Source organism: Telmatherina bonti (genome assembly GCF_933228915.1).
Source record: "Telmatherina bonti genome assembly, chromosome: 7".
Lineage (NCBI taxonomy): Eukaryota > Metazoa > Chordata > Actinopteri > Atheriniformes > Telmatherinidae > Telmatherina > Telmatherina bonti.
Genome location: NC_136625.1, coordinates 7,918,222 through 7,933,675, shown reverse-complemented (window position 1 = coordinate 7,933,675; position 15,454 = coordinate 7,918,222). Strand labels below are relative to the sequence as shown.

General features: G+C 43.8%; 1 protein-coding gene across 1 annotated transcript; it reads left to right on the top strand.

Annotated features, from left to right (window-relative positions):
* Window positions 1-540: 540 nt before the first annotated feature.
* On the top strand, window positions 541-15,209 carry LOC306758114 (uncharacterized protein; the record flags this gene model as incomplete). The annotated part of the gene is made up of 3 exons (XM_079243324.1): window positions 541-910; window positions 2,815-4,166; window positions 13,467-15,209. The coding sequence occupies 3 exons, from the start codon at window positions 541-543 to the stop codon at window positions 15,207-15,209; spliced, it is 3,465 nt and encodes a 1,154-aa protein (XP_079099450.1).
* Window positions 15,210-15,454: the final 245 nt, after the last annotated feature.

Below are 15,454 nucleotides of genomic sequence, written 5' to 3'. Positions count from 1 at the left end.
TATAATTGATTTCTGTGGTGCAGAAGTCAAAGCCTTTCTTCGTGTCATCCAAATCTTTTGCATGTAGACATCGGAAGTCTGCTGCTATGAATGAAATTTCCATCACAGCTTGTAAAGTGTAAAGATTATTTCCTGTTCGTTCTGATGTTGAATTATATATATCTAAAGTGGAGTTTGCTGTGATGGAAACGGTACATTAGACCATTCTCCCTTTTAAGCTTAAGCTATTCTTTAGGCTGTATTTTGTTTGAGCTGTTCTAACTTTATTTAAAAAAGAGAAGAAGTAAAGATAAGCAGTATGTTCAAGATGAAAAATAATCTGTCATAAAAAGGGTGAAACAGTCTGATTGTAAAAACCACACCATCTAACAGCTCCTATGTCCATATATTTCCTTGTTTCATGTCCTCCATGATGGGTGGAACCAACATTTGATGTGAAAGTGCTGACAGGTTCTGTTCTCTGAACAATCACGAGTTATAAATCAGAGCTTAGACTAATTTTCTCTGAAATGAAAACGGTCGCTGTTACTGAGAAATACAATGTCAGAGAAAGGAGATCAGCTGGACAGAGAAACTTTCTCTTGTTCCATCTGTCTGGATCTCCTGAAGGATCCGGTGACTATTCCCTGTGGACACAGCTACTGCATGGACTGTGTTAAAACCCACTGGGATGGAGAGGATCAGAAGGGAATCTACAGCTGCCCTCAATGCAGGAAGACCTTCATACCAAGACCTGTCCTGGAGAAAAGCACCATGTTTGCTGATTTACTGGAAGACCTGAAGAAGACTGGACTCCAAGCTGCTCCTGCTGATCACTGCTATGCTGGACCTGAAGATGTGGCCTGTGATTTCTGCTCTGGAAGAAAACTGAAAGCCATCAAGTCCTGTTTATTCTGTCTGGCCTCTTACTGTGAGAAACACCTTCAGCCTCATTATGAATCACCTGCATTCAAGAAACACCAGCTGGTGGAGCCCTCCAAGAACCTCCAGCAGAACATCTGCTCTCGTCATGATGAGGTGATGAAGATGTTCTGCCGTACTGATCAGAAGTGTATCTGTTATCTCTGCTCTGTGGATGAACATAAAGGCCACGACACGGTCTCAGCTGCAGCAGAAAGGACTGAGAGGCAGAGAGAGCTGGAGGTGAGTCGACAAGAAATCCAGCAGAGAATCCAGGACAGAGAGAAAGATGTGAAGCTGCTTCAACAGGAGGTGGAGGCCATCAATCACTCTGCTGATACAACAGTGGAGGACAGTGAGAAGATCTTCACTCAGCTGATCCATCTCATCCAGAAAAGAAGCTCTGATGTGAAGCAGCAGATCAGATCCCAGCAGGAAACTGAAGTGAGGCGAGTCAAAGAGCTTCAGGAGAAGCTGGAGCAGGAAATCACTGAGCTGAAGAGGAGAGACGCTGAGCTGAAGCAGCTCAGCGTCTCTCCTTTCTCTTCATGATGTTGATGGAGGATCAGACTGGGCCTCTGGTGGCGGAGAGTCCTGATTAATAAGGAATTTTCTGTCTGGGATACATGGAAGGAACAAAGTCAGACATCATGATTCTCTCGGAGGATCGACATGAAACTTTGCAGCACCAGTTTTGCAGGTTACTGACTGCTGATCTGATCTCCTCAGGAAGCTGGTTTCAGAGTCATAAACCAAGTCTGGAACAAGTTAAGATCATTTGTAAGAGGATCTCAGACGTAAGGCAACATCATCCAGGCTGGGACTTTATGTTATTTTCCAACATTTAAGATGTTTCTCTGAACTTGTAGCATAAATTTCTCACATAAATAAGCACTAATAAAATATTTACAGTTCTAAATGGGACTTAAATGCCAGTCGGAAGAACAAGGGGGTAAAAACTGTGATTTAGTATAAATATATATATATATATATATATATATATATATATATATATATATATATATATATATATATATATATATATATATATATATATATGAAGCATTTCTCTGTGGCAGACACACTCAGGTGTGTGTTATGAGAGAACAGAGGAAGGTAATGGGAGTGGATGAAGATGGGAGGAGACGCAGGTCCAGGAGGAAGGGTGTTTCCAGAAGAACGTCATCATCCTCCTGCAGATCATCAGGACCAGGGTTTACTTTGGATGAGTCTCTGTCTCGTTCACCAGATTGTCTCTTCCTGGGTGGAACTCTAAACACTGAGCAGTCACAGGACAGACGGGGTAAACTTTTCATTCTTTTTAGATGAAATGTATATTTTTATAAACCTGTAGAGGAGGGGAGCGTATGTGAAGTTTTTCTGAGTGTTAAAGAGAGGACTGCTCCATCTTTTATCATTGTATGTGTTTTTATCAGTACCTTAAAAAACAGGAGATGGGGTTTAAGTGGGTTGTTTGACCACATAGTTTTAATTGTGGGGTTGCCATGGTGATCACTGTTGCAAGTTTTAATTATCCTGAAGATGTGTTCATTACAGTTTAGATACGTTCATATTAAAAGTAAGGGTTGTAAATCATTAAAAAAATTAATTATTATTTCAAAGTAGTCTCGACTGAGAGTGTTGAAAAGTTCATACCAAAGGAAGACTTTGGTATGATGCTGGAAGAGCTTCATAATGTGATCTGAAAGAACAAAGAGTGTTTTCATACCACTAAAACAGAAGTAAATTCACTAAACCCTAAAATAGAAAATATAAATGAAAGTAAATTTGGCTGATGTTTAAGAAGAAGGAGGAAACAAACTTTCCTTCACAGTTTTACCTGTTAGGAATGTGGAGAAACTTGATAACATTCATTCTCTGAACACATATTTCATTTTCGCTTTCTATATACAGATTATAGACAGTTGTTGAGAGGTGAGATGGCAGAGAAAGGAGATCAGCTGGACAGAAAATCCTTCTCTTGTTCCATCTGTTTGGATCTCCTGAAGGATCCGGTGACTATTCCCTGTGGACACAGCTACTGCATGGACTGTATTAAAACCCACTGGGATGGAGAGGATCAGAAGGGAATCTACAGCTGCCCTCAATGCAGGAAGACCTTCAAACCGAGACCTGTCCTGGAGAAAAATATCATGTTAGCTGATTTACTGGGAAAGCTGAAGAAGACTGGATTGGGGAGAGAGCTGGAGGTGAGTCGACAAGAAATCCAGCAGAGAATCCAGGACAGAGAGAAAGATGTGAAGCTGCTTCAACAGGAGGTGGAGGCCATCAATCACTCTGCTGATACAACAGTGGAGGACAGTGAGAAGATCTTCACTCAGCTGATCCGTCTCATCCAGAAAAGAAGCTCTGATGTGAAGCAGCAGATCAGATCCCAGCAGGAAACTGAAGTGAGGCGAGTCAAAGAGCTTCAGGAGAAGCTGGAGCAGGAGATCACTGAGCTGAAGAGGAGAGACGCTGAGCTGAAGCAGCTCTCACACACAGAGGATCACACCCAGTTTCTACACAACTACCCCTCACTGTCAGCACTCAGTGAGTCTACACACTCATCCAGCATCAATATCCGTCCTCTCACACACTTTGAGGATGTGACAGCAGCTGTGTCAGAGCTCAGAGATAAACTACAGGACATCCTGACAGACAGATGGACAAACATCTCACTGACAGTCACTGATGTGGATGTTTTACTGTCACAACCAGAACCAAAGAGCAGAGATGGATTCTTAAGATGTTCATGTGAAATCACACTGGATCCAAACACAGCAAACATACGTCTCTTACTGTCAGAGGAGAACAGAAAGGTGACAAGAATGGATAAAAATCAGTCTTATTCTTATCATCCAGACAGATTCACTGACTGGCGTCAGGTTCTGAGTAGAGAGAGTCTGACTGGACGTTGTTACTGGGAGGTGGAAATAAGAGGAAATGTTTATGTAGCAGTCGCATACAAGAATATCAGCAGAGCAGGAGATGGGAATGAATGTGGTTTTGGATATAACGATAAATCTTGGTCATTAGATTGTTTCGAAGACAGTTTTGAGTTTTCCTACAACAACATCAGAACCTCCATCTCAGGTCCTCGGTCCTCCAGAGTAGGAGTGTACCTGGATCACAGAGCAGGTATTCTGTCCTTCTACAGCGTCTCTGAAACCAGGACTCTCCTCCACAGAGTCCAGACCACATTCACTCAGCCGCTCTATGCTGGACTCTGGATCGGTCCTGGATCCAGTGCTGAGTTGTGTAAAGTGAAGTAAAGTTATTTTCTCTGCTTGTTGCTGAGAGTTCATTGTTGTGACGTCTCTGCTCTGCTGTTCTCTTGTTTATTTGACTTTTTTTTATTTGCTGGTTTTTCTTGTGTTTCTTTCTTTTTGGAGGAAATCACTGCTAATGATGATTTTTATTTCCATCAATATTTCTCCACATGAAAATCTGAACTTCTCTGCTCTCTAAATATGTGTTAAATATTTGTATTGATGTATTTGTATGTTGTTGTTTCTCTTCCACTTCATGGAGCCAAACAGAGAAATCAGCAGAGCTTCCTTCATCACACATTATTTTACTCTCAACACTTTGGAAATGTAAAAATCATTTTCTACATGTAACTACTTTTAGTTGCTCTAGACATCAGATGTTGTTTTTCTAAATCAACAACAAATAAGGTATCTAATGATGAGAGGATGAGAATAAATGAGATCAGATAATCCAGGTCCTCCAGAGTAGGAGTGTACTTTCAGCGTTTCTGAAACCATGACTCTCCTCCACAGAGTCGAGACCACATTCACTCAGCCGCTCTACGCAGGTGTTGGGGTTAAAGGTCTGTTTTCAATCCCTGTAGGAAGAAGCGCTGAGATCTGTGAACTGAAACATGCAGAATCATCTTATATTGTGTTGATATATATATATATATTTTTAATTTAAAACATGGTCATTGATTTTGAATGATAAAAACCTGAGAATCCAACTATTATCTAGGTGTTATTTAGAATATTCACTTTCCAATGTTTCAGTTGATCTCTGACGACAGTGGGAAGGAAAAAACTCCTTTTTAACAGGAAGGAAACTTCCGGCAGAACCCGGGTCAAGGACAGGCAGCCATCCTCTTATTGGGGGGGGGGGGGGGGGGGGGGGGGGATAAAAGAGAGAGATAAAGAGAAAGAAGCTCAGTGTATCAGGAAATGTCCCTCAGCAGTCTAAACCTATAGCAGAATAACTAAGGGATGCTAACTGTAGCAGTAGGACTACTGTTCCCATGATGCTTTGTGTTCCCACAATGTTTTGGTGAATGCTCTGTATGTGGCACGTTGGTATCCGCATACCAAGGCACCACATACAGAGCAAAAGACGGTTTTTAAGTGAGTCGACCTGGTCGCGGGACTTCTTTATACATGGTGTCAGAAGTGCTGAACTGCAAGTCTCCGCGGTACCTCCAGGTGTAGTCACATTAAGCAAAAAAAACTGGAAAAGTTGACATACAGTTGTAGATCGAAGAGATCCTGCAAGCAGATGAAAACAGAAAGCTACACAAAAGAGCGCACTGCTGCTCGCGCTTAGAGCGTTGCTAGGATACAGAGTTATTTGGCGCATGTCGCCGGAGGGAGAAGTGCAAAGAGATGACGCATCTGAAAGTTCTGATCCTGAACGTGACAATGCGAGGGATATAACGACAGAAATGGTGACAACTGTACAGATAACCTCTCCCACAGCCGTTTGACTTTGCATGTCTTGCAGAATGGTCAAGGTGGATCAGGCAATTTGAGAGGTTTTGCATTGCAAAAACTCTGGATGTAAAATCAGAGGAATATCCGGTGAATTCACTCCTGTATGCCGTGGGAGATGCTGCTGATGATGTTTTGGTTGTTTTACCACTGGATGACGCAGATAGAAGGAACTATGAAGCTGTTAAAGCAGCGTTTAAACAGCACTATGTTGGAAAACACAACGTGATCTTTGAAAGAGCACAGTTCACTCCAGATGTCAGCAAGATGGAGAAAGTGCAGAAACATTTATCACAGCTGTGCACAAATTTGCTGAAACTTGTGGCTTTGGACCACTGAAAGATGAACTCATGGGAAAGGATTGTAGTTGGTATAAAGGACAAAATGCTATCAGAACAATTACAACTGGACTTGGAGTTAACATTAACAAAAGCCATACAAAAAGTCAGGCAGAGTGAAATGGTGAGAAAACAACAAACGATTCTGCTGGGTCTTTGATATATAGTCGTGCTTGGTTGTGGAGAGCTTTATATGTAAGGAGAAGGATTTTAAATTCTATTCTAGATTCAACAGGCAGCCAATGAAGAGAGGCTAAAACTGGAGAAATTTGATCTCTCCTACTGGTTCTGGTCAGGACTCTGGCTGCCGAATTCTGGATCAGCTGAAGGCTTTTCAGGGCATACTTAGGACAGCCCAGTAATAGAGCGTTACAGTAATCTAGTCTTGAAGTAACAAAAGCATGAACCAGTTTTTCTGCATCACTCTGAGATAGAATGTCCCTAATTTTAGCCATATTACGTAAATGAAAGAAGTCAGAGTCGAATATAACTCCAAGATTTCTCACTGTAGCACTGGAAGTTAAAATAATGCGATCCAGGTTAGTTATAAAACTGGAAAATTTTGCTCTGAGTTTTTCAGATCCAAAGAGAATTACTTCAGTCTTGTCTATGAGACAATTTTGTAGCCTATCAGGCTGATTTGTTTAATCTGGTTTAAAGGATAAGTATATCTGAGTATCATCTGCATAACAATGAAAGTTTATTCCATCTTGTCTAATAATTTAGCCTAAAGGGAGCATATATAGCGTGAAGAGTACTGGTCCAAGTACAGAACCTTGAGGAACTCCATGACTTACTGAAGTTTGTGAGGAGGACTTGTCATTTACATGAACGAACTGAAGTTTATCAGATAAATATGATTTAAACCAGCTTAACGCTGTACCTGTAATTCCAACCACCTGTTCTAGTCTCTGTAACAGAATGTTATGATCGACTGTATCAAATGCAGCACTAAGATCAAGCAATATAAGTACGGACAGAAGTCCTTTGTCTGAGGCCATAAGAAGGTCATTAGTAACTTTCACCAATGCCGTCTCAGTGCTATGATGAGCTCTAAATCCTGACTGAAACTCTTCAAATAGATTATTTCTGCTTAGGTGGGCATGTAGCTGAGCTGAAACTATTTTCTCCAGAATTTTGGACATAAACGGGAGATTAGACATAGGTCTATAATTTGCTATCACCTCTGGATCCAGAGATTGCTTTTTAAGTAAAGGCTTGATTACAGCAGTTTAAAATGATTGTGGTACATGTCCTGTCACTCAAGACATACTGATAAGATTTAGTAGAGATGTATCAACTAAAGGGAAAATGTCCTTAAAGAGGCTCGTTGGGAGAGGGTCTAAGATACAGGTGGATAGTTTAGATGAAGCTATTATTTTAGTTAATTCAGAGAACTGGACAGGACAGAAACTATTTAGACACAAGTCAGACCCTGGTTCTAAGGATACTTCGGAGACCACAACAGGCTCAACATTATAAGTAGAAAGAAGAATATTGTAGATTTGATCTCTAATAGTATCAATTTTATTCTTGAAAAAAAATACATGAAATCATCACACCTAAGTGAGAAAGGAATACATGGCTCAACAGCGCTTCGACTCCTAGTAAGCCTAGCTACAGTGCTGAAAAGAAACCAAGGGTTGTTTTTGTTTTCCTCTATCAATGATGAATAATAAGCTGTTCTTGCCACACATAAGGCTTTTTTGTATACAATTAAACTTTCTTTCCAGTTTAAGTGAGACTCCTCCAATCCTGATGAACGCCATTTGTTTTCCAAACGCTTTGACACCTGTTTTAGAGCTCGAAGCTGGGAATTAAACCAGGGAGCCTTCATAATCTTACCTAATTTCTTCTTCTTTAGGGGAGCAACATCATACAAAGTTGCACGCATTAAGGCTATTATAGTATCAATATGCTGATCAATCTGAGCAGGAGTAAAGCTTAAAGGGCGACTCTCAGTCATGCTAGCACATGGTAGAGGGGAAAAATTGATTCAATTGATTGTTTACATTTTGTAATAATATTGTCTGATAAACATCTACAATAGTAGAATCTATTTTTGGCCAGTGACTAATTAAATAAAGTGAATTCTAAGGTTAATAGTAAGTGATCAGACAAGACAGGGTTTTGAGGAAAAACTTTGATCTTATCAGTCTCAATACCATAAGTTAGAACAAGATCAAGAGTATGACCATGAGAGTGAGTGGCTCCATGAACATTTTGTGAAAACCCAATTGAGTTTAGAATACTCTAAAGGAAATGTTTAAACTATTTTTTTCATCATCAACATGAATATTAAAATCACCTAGTACAATGACTTTATCAGTAGTCAGCACTAACTCAGAGATCTGAGTAGTCCGTCAGAAACTCTGAGTCAGGTCCAGGTGGGCGATACACTAATGCTAAAAGGAGCGGTTTCTCTGAATTCCATTTGGGATGAGATAAATTTAATGTCAGGAATTCAAAGGATTTATAGTTAGTTTTATAGTTAGTTAATAGCCTGGAAGTGAATTTGTCTGATTTTTCCATTAGTCTACAAACACTGAGCCACACTTTAGTATTCAATATTTTGCAATAATAATGTTCCAGGCTATAAAAGCAGCTAGGAGGCGAGGGAGTAGAGAGGAAGGATTGATAGAGATGAGCAGTTAAGTGAAGCCCACTGTGTGTTGCAGGAACTACACAATCTTCAGACAGAAGGGAATGGAGCTGGTTAAGCTAAAAAAAAAAATCTTTATCATCCATCCAGTCTCCACTGCTGATCCAAGGTCAAGGCGCAGGGGCAGCTGCCTAAGCAAGGAAGCTCAGACTTCCCTCTCCCATAGCCACATTTGCCAACTATGCGGGGCGATTCCTAGGCGTTCCCATGCCAGCCTAGAGATTTATTCTCTCCAGCATATCCCGGGTCTTCCCCAGGGTCTCTGCCCGCAGAGACGTGCCCCCATAGTGTCCTCATCAGGGAGTCATCCAGGAGGCATTTTGACCAAATGCCCTAGCAACCTCAACTGGTCCCTCTTGATGCGGAGAAGCAGCGCCTCTACTTTGAGCCCCTCACGGATGACCAAGCTCCTCACCCTATCTCGAAGGGAGAGCCTGGCCACCCTGCAGAGAAAAATCATTTGAGACGCCTGTATACAATATCTCGTTCTTTTGGTCACAACCCACAAATCATGACCATAGGTGAGGTTAGGAATGTAGATCGACTAGTAAATTGAGAGCTTCGCCTTCTGGCTCAGCTCCTTCTTCACCACGACAGACTGGCGCAGAGTCCACATTACTGCAGACATAGCACTGATCTGCCTGTCGATCTTAACGCTCAATCCTTCCCTCACTCGTGAACAAAACCTCTATATATTTAAAGCAGCCTCAACTGGTCCATCTTGATGTGGAGGAGCAGCAGCTCTACTCTGAGCTGCTGGAGCTGAAAAAGAAATCTTTGTCTTAAAAGAAAGTCTGTTTGCAAGGGCACTGAATTTTTTTTTAAAGAAAAATAGTATATTTTGATGTTTGTCTATTTTAAGGTTGGGTTCAGATGGTTGTGGGGGATATCATGATAGTATGTATGTAGTGTTAGAGACTGACGGTAGAGGCTGCTACCGGCCACTCTTTGTTGGAAAAGGAAAAGGAAAAGTTTGAAGCATGAGCTCATTTGTCTGGAATGATGCCTCCTCATTCACAGAACAAAACACTCCTACACCAGAGTTTTTGCCTTGGCAAGAGCCAAAGCCACATCCCGCTTAGCACGTTGATACCTATTCAATTCAATTCAATTCAGTTCTCACCACCAGCTCTTGTGACATTTAGGGAAGCGAAACCGTGAGTTCAACAAATCATGTCTGGAGAAGGAAACAGATGGTTGCTTTTTGATATAAGTGGAGAAATCTTAATTTCATCAAGTCCAGACTTCAGCAAGCCGTCCTTGGTGTTTGTAGCCCTTGCAGCACCTGCAAATAAATACATGATTGTGAGGGAAAACCGAGTAATTCAACTTACTTATGCAATAAATTGTGGTGATTTCTCACTCGCCGTCTGCATTTTGGGTCCAACCTAGTGTGGAAGTTTTTCCCTGCCGTGACAAATACTGCATGTACTGTTAAAAAAAAAGTCTATTTGCAAGGGCACTGAATTTTTAAAAAAATGTATATTTTGAGGCTGCACGGTGGCGCAGTGGTTAGCACTGTGGCCTCACAGCAAGAAGGTCACTGGTTCAATCCTTGGCTGGTTTGGTCAGTGGCCTTTCTGTGTGGAGTTTGCATGTTCTCCCCGTGTATGCGTGGGTTCTCTCCAGGTACTCCGGCTTCCTCCCACCATCCAAAGTCATGCCTGATAGGTTAATTGGTCACTCTAAATTGCCCCTAGGAGTGAGTGTGAGCGTGAGTGTGGTTGTTCGTCTCTCTGTGTGTGGCCCTGCGATGGACTGGCGAGCTGTCCAGGGTGTACCCTGTCTGTCGCCCAAAGCCGGCTGGGATAGGCTCCAGCTTCCCCGCGACCCTGAATTGGAATAGCCCGTTGATACCTATCAGCTGCCTTCAGAGTCCCAAAGGCTAAGAAAACACGATAGGACTTCTCCTTTAGCTTGACGGCATCCCTCACTGCTGGTGTCCACCAGCAAGTTCTTGGATTACCGTCATGACGGGTACCAACGACCTTACGGCCACAGCTCTGGCTGGCCGGGTCAACAATAGTAGCACAGAACACAGCCCATTTGGACTCAATGTCCCCCGCCTCACTCGGGACATGGTTGAAGCTCTGCTGAAGGTGAGAGTTGAAGCACGTTCTGACGTGGAACTCTGCCAGACATCCCCCCCCCCCCCCCCCCCCCCCCCCTCTTTACCCAAGTGTCCAAGTCATATCGTTGTAGATCTTGTGACATTTAGGGAAGCGAAACCGTGAGTTCAACAAATCATGTCTGGAGAAGGAAACAGATGGTTGCTCTTTGATATAAGTGCAGGAATCTTAATTTCATCAAGTTCAGACTTGAGCGGTGTTTGTAGCCCTTGCAGCACCTGCAAATAAATACATGATTGTGGGGGAAAAAATGTCATTTGATGTCATCCAACTCAAAGTCAAAATGTTGTAAATCACGTCTACAGAATGGTTTATTTGAACCTGACGCTTGTTCTGTGAGGCAGATGATGTGGAAAAGATAGTTTGTATGTAAAAAAAAAGGAGCTCCGGACACCAAGTTGATCAAAAATAAAAAAGATTTATTACAAAAATGTATCTACAGAATATGTGAGGATTCCTAAAGCTGACTGGAAAATCCTACTGACTAGCGATGTCAAGCCCCTCTTCATCTTACAACCCCACTCAGAGAAGCCTTTCAGGAGTGCCCACTCCAGAGCTTCTCACTGTCCATGCAGAAAAGTGCAAGCACAGTGGATCTGGCAGTGCATGGTGAAGCTGAAGAGATGATGGACAATACATATACCAAATTAGCTTCAAACAGCTTCATCTGGCTTGTAGGTAGCATAAAAATATACAGTATCAAAGTCAGGAAAGTGTCTAAACAGAGCAGGTGAAGCAAACGTGATTAAGATGTGAGCGAGTGGCTCAGAATCTTCACTTTTACCTGGATTAGTTAGGTAGTTTACTAAGTGCAATTTTAATAACTAATGAAGACTTGTATGTTCATGAAAGTCAGTCTTGTGACTTGACTGGAAATTGAGTCCGAATGGGGTGTGTTCCGTACCTCTTTTGTTAAGGTGGCCAGCCGGAGCTGTGGCCGTAAGGTCGGTGGTGCCTCTCGTGGCAGTAATCCCAGGACTCATTGGTGGACACCAGCAGTGAGGGATGCCGTCAAGCTCAAGAAGGAGCCCTATTGGGCCTTCTTGGCCTGTGGGACTCTGGAGGCAGCTGATTGGTACCGACGGGCTAAGCGGCATACGGCTTCGGCTGTCGCCAAGGCAAAAACTAGGGCATGGGATAAGTTCGGCGAGGCCATGGAGAAAGACTTCCGGATGGCTTCGAGGCGATTCTGGTCCACCATCCGGCGGCTCAGGAGGGGGAAACAGCGCTCCGTCAATACTGTGTATAGTGGAGGTGGGGAGCTGCTGACCTCAACTCGGGACGTTCTGGGTCGATGAAGGGAATACTTTGTAGACCTCCTCAATCCAAACACATCTTCCGATGAGGAAGCAGAGCTGGGGGACTCAGGGGTGGACTCTGCAATCTCTGGAGAAGGCGTTCGACCATGTTCCCCGGGGGCTCTTGTAGGGGGTACTCCGGGAGTATGGGGTACCGGACCCCCTTGTACGAGCTGTCTGGTCCCTGTACGACAGGTGTCAGAGCTTGGTCTGCATTGCCGGTAGTAAGTCGGATACGTTTCCAGTGAGGGTTAGACTCCGCCAAGGCTAACCTTTATTGCTGATTCTTTTCATAATTTATATGGACAGAATTTCTAGGCGCAGCCGAGGTGTTGAGGGGATCCAGCTCGGTGGCCTCAGGATTGGGTTCCTGCTTTTTGTAGATGATGTAGTCCTGTTGGCTTCATCTGGTCGTGATCTTCAGCTGTCACTTGAGCAATTCGCGGCCGAGTGTGACGGCTGGGATGAGAATCAGCACCTCCAAATCTGAGACCATGGTCCTCAGCCGGAATAGGGTGGATTGCCCTCTCCGGGTCGGGAGTGAGGTCCTGCCTCAAGTGGACGAGTTTAAATATCTCGGGGTCTTGTTCACGAGTGAGGGGAGGATGGAGCGTGGGATCAGCAGACGGATCAGTGCGGCATCTGCAGTAATGTGGACTCTGCGCTGGTCTGTCGTGGTGAAGAAGGAGCTGAGCCAGAAGGCGAAGCTCTCGATTTACCAGTCAATCTACGTTCCTACCCTCACCTATGGTCATGAGCTGTGGGTCGTGACCGAAAGAACGAGATCTCGTATACTGAACACTCGTATACTGAAATGAGTTTCCTCCGCAGGGTGGCAAGCCTCTCCCTTCGAGATAGGGTGAAGAGCTTGGTCATCCGGGAGGGGCTCAGAGTAGAGCCGCTGCTCCTCCGCATTGAGAAGAACCACTTGAGGTGGCTCAGTCATCTGGTCAGGATATCTCCTGGACGGCTCCCTGGTGAGGTGTTCTGGGCACGTCCCTCTGGAAGGAGACCCCGGGGAAGACCCAGGACACGCTGGAGGGATTATATGTCTCGGCTGGCCTAGGAACGCCTTGGGATCCCCCCCGCAGAGTTGGCAAATGAGGCTGGGGAGAGGGAAGTCTGGGCCTCCCTGCTTAGGCTGCTACCCCCACGACCCGACTCCAGATAAGTGGCAGAAGATGGATGGATGGATAGACTATCTTATAGAAGAATAGAAAAAGATGAAAAAGATTTGTGCAGTTTGCAGGCTGTGAAGTGTCACAACATGCAGCTCCACTCTGTCCACATATGTCCTTGTCCCTGCCCCTTCCGATATTCTGGTGGATGATGGGTGGAACCAACATGTGGTGATGTGAAAGAGATGATAGGCTCACTTCTCTGAACTATCACATTATTTGTAGACCAGAGTTCAGACCAGTTTCAAGTTTGAGGAAGTGAAACAAACACAGTCGCTGTTACTGAGAAATAAAATGTCAGAAAAAGAAGTGAAGCTGGATCAAGAAACCTTCTCTTGTTCCATCTGTTTGGATCTCCTGAAGGAACCGGTGACTATTCCCTGTGGACACAGCTACTGCATGATATGTATTAAAACCCACTGGGATGGAGAGGATCAGAAGGGAATCTACAGCTGCCCTCAATGCAGGAAGACCTTCATACCGAGACCTGTCCTGGAGAAAAGCATCACGTTAGCAGAGTTAGTGGAGCAGCTGAAGAAGACTGAACTCCAAGCTGCTCCTGCTGATCACTGCTATGCTGGACCTGAAGATGTGGCCTGTGATTTCTGCTCTGGAAGAAAACTGAAAGCCATCAAGTCCTGTTTATTCTGTATGGCCTCTTACTGTGAGAAACACCTTCAGCCTCATTATGAATCACCTGCATTCAAGAAACACCAGCTGGTGGAGCCCTCCAAGAACCTCCAGCAGAACATCTGCTCTCGTCATGATGAGGTGATGAAGATGTTCTGCCGTACTGATCAGAAGTGTATCTGTCTGGTCTGCGTTATGGATGAACATAAAGGCCACAACACGGTCTCAGCTGCAGCAGAAAGGACTGAGAGGCAGAGAGAGCTGGAGGTGAGTCGACAAGAAATCCAGCAGAGAATCCAGGACAGAGAGAAAGATGTGAAGCTGCTTCAACAGGAGGTGGAGGCCATCAATCACTCTGCTGATACAACAGTGGAGGACAGTGAGAAGATCTTCACTCAGCTGATCCATCTCATCCAGAAAAGAAGCTCTGATGTGAAGCAGCAGATCAGATCCCAGCAGGAAACTGAAGTGAGGCGAGTCAAAGAGCTTCAGGAGAAGCTGGAGCAGGAAATCACTGAGCTGAAGAGGAGAGACGCTGAGCTGAAGCAGCTCACAGAGGATCACACCCAGTTTCTACACAACTACCCCTCACTGTCAGCACTCAGTGAGTCTACACACTCATCCAGCATCAATATCCGTCCTCTCACACACTTTGAGGATGTGACAGCAGCTGTGTCAGAGCTCAGAGATAAACTACAGGACATCCTGACAGACAGATGGACAGACATCTCACTGGCAGTCACTGATGTGGATGTTTTCCTGCCACAACCAGAACCAAAGACCAGAGATGGATTCTTAAGATGTTCATGTGAAATCACACTGGATCCAAACACAGCACACACACAGCTGTTACTGTCAGAGGAGAACAGAAAGGTGACAAGAATGGATATAAATCAGTCTTATTCTTATCATCCAGACAGATTCACTGACTGGTGTCAGGTTCTGAGTAGAGAGAGTCTGACTGGACGTTGTTACTGGGAGGTGGAAATAAGAGGAAATGTTTATGTAGCAGTCGCATACAAGAATATCAGCAGAGCAGGAAGTGGGAATGAATGTGGATTTGGATGTAATGATAAATCTTGGTCATTAGATTGTTTCGAAGACACAAGTTTTCCTAGATATGAGTTTTCCTACAACAACATCAGTACCTCCATCTCAGGTCCTCGGTCCTCCAGAGTAGGAGTGTACCTGGATCACAGAGCAGGTATTCTGTCCTTCTACAGCGTCTCTGAAACCAGGACTCTCCTCCACAGAGTCCAGACCACATTCACTCAGCCGCTCTATGCTGGACTCTGGATCGGTCCTGGATCCAGTGCTGAGTTGTGTAAAGTGAAGTAAAGTTATTTTCTCTGCTTGTTGCTGAGAGTTCATTGTTGTGACGTCTCTGCTCTGCTGTTCTCTTGTTTATTTGACTTTTTTTCTATTTGCTGGTTTTTCTTGTGTTTCTTTCTTTTTGGAGGAAATCACTGCTAATGATGATTTTTATTTCCATCAATATTTCTCCACATGAAAATCTGAACTTCTCTGTTCTCTAAATATGTGTTGAATATTTGTATTGATGTATTTGTATGTTGTTGTTTCTC